At 47.0% G+C, this 3,269-nt stretch overlaps 1 protein-coding gene across 1 annotated transcript in view; it reads right to left on the bottom strand.

Moving 5' to 3' along the window:
• Positions 1 to 3,269, bottom strand: part of LOC123522307 (receptor-type tyrosine-protein phosphatase T-like) — a 262,234-nt gene that overhangs the window by 125,672 nt on the left and 133,293 nt on the right. The window contains exon 4 of the mRNA XM_045295497.1: positions 2,254 to 2,335. Within this exon, the coding sequence (XP_045151432.1) occupies positions 2,254 to 2,335 (82 nt within the window). The remainder of the gene's footprint in view (positions 1 to 2,253; positions 2,336 to 3,269) is intronic.

The raw sequence follows: 3,269 nt of genomic DNA, 5'->3' as shown, positions 1-3,269 counted from the left end.
ATATTTACATATGTACATGTCTGTATTTAGGCTTGTATGTATGCCCTTTGCCTCCTACTTCTTTCCTCTATTTCTTTACGCTTTCCTCCTGTGGGAGGTAGGGGAAGGGAGGAGGGTTGGCCAACCTAGGGACAAGGGAAAACAGAGCTTTTAACAAGCTGGTCTTAAGAGGTGGCAGGGGCTGAGACAAGAAATAGTTTGGATGCATAGTAGAGCTTAAGATTCTCATCATAACACAGACTTTTGTGATCCAAGGAGTGATTCTTCCAGCCAGGTTCTCCTAGGAATCTTCCAGAATCTCCTGAGAAAAGCTAAGGGTCACATACATGAAAAGCACAGGCCACATATCAAGCATAGGATAAGAAGCAGAAATGGCGGTAGGCCCCTCAATGAGGCACCAACGAAATAGAGATGGGTGTGTGCAGGACCAGAGGAAGGGGAAAGACTTGGTCCGGAGACTGTCTTAAACTCATGGATAGCATGGTTGAGTAGGTGAGCTTCCAAAGACCATGGGTGGGAGACACATCTCTTAACACAGATGCCCAGTCATGGGCCAATGATCATTCCCCAGTGGGCCACTGATGATAAATCCCAGGTATTGAAAGAGCGAGAACAAAATCCTTAGAAGGGACGCAACTGCAAAGGCACTATAACCCTGAATCTCTGCAGGGGGGTCCTTCTAGGTCCTTCCTTGCATAAGGTCTGGGACAGCAGAGACATTTCTCAGGCATAATAGACTAGACAGGCACCTGAGATCACCCGAGAGCCTCCGTTAGAACCCAGAGGGCAAATAGGTCTAACCACCACAACAGGGAATCCAGTAGGATGAGCTCGTTTCTGGGATACCAGCTGGTTTCTAGCAAGTAAGGATATCTCTTGCACAAACATAAAATGCAGTTCCCGTAATGGCCTACAATTGCAGCAGAGAAGATGCTGTAAGACAATGAGTCAGACAACAGCATTTTAGTTCTGGGGAAGGAAATGGTGTTTGTGGACCTGTCAGATCCATCGCAGCAGAAGTGGAAAGAGTCCTTGTCATTAAAGCATTGTGATTGAGCCAAACTGAGAATAGGAGAGTTGAAGGAAAAGGGTGAGAGAATAGGTATGCTGTTTCTTGAGGCTGTAGCAAGCTATGCACAGCCCATACATAGCTATACATAGCGATGGCTATTTAGGGTTATGGAGTTCTGGTGGTGCAGTAGTTAAATACTAGAGGCCAACTGAAAGGATGGTAGTCCAAAGCCACTAGCTTCTCTCTAGGAGAAAAGATCTAGCAGTCTGCTCTGGCCAAGATTAGAGCCCAGGAAACCCTCTGGAGCAGCTCTGCTCTGTCCGACAGGATGACCTGGAATCAGCTCAACAGCACACAACAACGACATGGGTGCCTTGGGATTACCTAGGATAAGGTATCTTCCAGGCCACCAGTGGGATCTCCAATCTTGAGAATGCTAACAAACCTGAGCTGGCATCGCGGTTAGCCCCACTCATTGGGACCATCATCCTCAGGCAGGTCCCCTGGGATCACCCCCACCTCCCACAGACCCTTGCTATCAGTATCAATAGGTATGGCATCATTCCACCGACCTACACCAAAGTCATGTCCCCTCTGAGACTTCATGAACTCAAGATCCACAGCTCCCTATTGAAACATCCGCAAGCATCTTGGCTTCAATACAGCCACGAGGAAACTTCAAGGGGAAAATGGATGGGCACAGAGGAGTGGAACCATGAGGACCCTTGACACTGCACTGTAAATGCTACCCACTATGAGAAATCTCTTCCCACGCCCTACATCGGGTGAGGAGTGATTCTAAATCTCTCTTGTAGGAATTAATAACGTTGGGGTCCTTTTCCCTGTGAGTGAACAGAGTGCTAATTTGCTCCGTGTTTTGGTGGTGCTCTTTTTGAATTGCACAAGATTCTATCCAAAGCCCTCTAATTCTTCCACTTCAGTGGTCTGAATCCCACTAATAAACAATCAGGACTTTAGACTCTTAATAATGGAGAGAGATGGGAACGAAGATGTTTTGCTACTCTCGGCAAATTCCGGTAGGTGCAGCCTGTTGAACAGGCTGGCAAAATTATGGATTTATTCAGGACTGATTGCATTGGGTATGTAAGCATTTCTGAAGGATGAAAAGGGAGCGAGAGCAAGAGATGTTTGCGAGCGGAATGAATAGGGTGGATTGCAGCCTCTGTGCTCCGTGGGCTAGCGCAGAGTGAGGCTGCGATGGGAGGAGGTAACGGACTTACTGCATGGATGAGCGAGGACCCGGACCTCGTCCACAGCGATGTAGCCAGGATGACCCTTCAAAGAGACGGATTCAAATATCACCTGCAATACACAGGGCGGGAGTCAATTTCGCAGAAGCGGTTGTAGGCATTCATCATCCTGGGAGCAGCCAACCCCCAAACCCTTTCTCTTTCGCTTTCCCATCAGAACCAGCCAGAGACCTGACATTAGAACAGGGCACCACCCTGGTCACTGGAATTGGCTTGGATTTTCAAAACAAAGTGAAATGGTCAAACTCGAGTGACTAGAAATGGGAAAAACCAGCCACATGGCACATAATGGATTTCAGACATAATGCTTGGACACAGACTAGAACAACCCACCTTCCCTTTGCGTGGTGGTTCCGCGGAAGCACAGAAAAGGGTTATTGACGAACATCCCAATTTTCTTATGAAGGTTGAGGAAGACGCTTACTTGAGAAGGTTCATCCTGATCTCATTCTACATACTCCATGAACATATCACATAGGAATTTCTTCATAACACCACTTGAAAATAAGCCCTATGCCCCCTTGTTGGCATCCAGGAATCTGAGGTCAGCAAGTGTTTTGAAAGCTCCACTCTGACTGCCACCCTTACTGGTAGCTTCAGATTTTATAATTAACTTGATGGCTTGAATTTTACACCCCCTCTATCTTTACCTAGGAAATTCTGTGGAGCTCCTGGACAGCATCGTTGACCTCCCAAACACCAAAGGTCTTATTCGCCAATCAGTCACATACACAAGCGGGCCCCTTCTCACCCTACAAAGTCAAAATTCTGTCCGTTGTAATTTGTCACAGCCTCTTACCCGACAGTTCTTTCCCACCTCATCCCTCTTAGATCTGCTCCTCTGCCTCATATCGTGCCTGCCTAGACCTTTCTGAATTGTCAGGAACCCCATCATGTTGGCTAACCCACAGTACCACTCATCTGCAAACACAATGTTTTGTACTCCTTTAAAAAAATCATTTTATTGGGGGCTCATGCAACTCTTA

The sequence above is a fragment of the Echinops telfairi genome, unplaced genomic scaffold, assembly GCF_000313985.2.
Source record: "Echinops telfairi isolate 266 unplaced genomic scaffold, ASM31398v2 ScPeMD7_5592;HRSCAF=6446, whole genome shotgun sequence".
NCBI classification, from domain to species: Eukaryota; Metazoa; Chordata; class Mammalia; order Afrosoricida; family Tenrecidae; genus Echinops; species Echinops telfairi.
The sequence above is the reverse complement of the archived record's forward strand: the minus strand, read 5'-3'. Positions and strand labels throughout refer to the sequence as shown.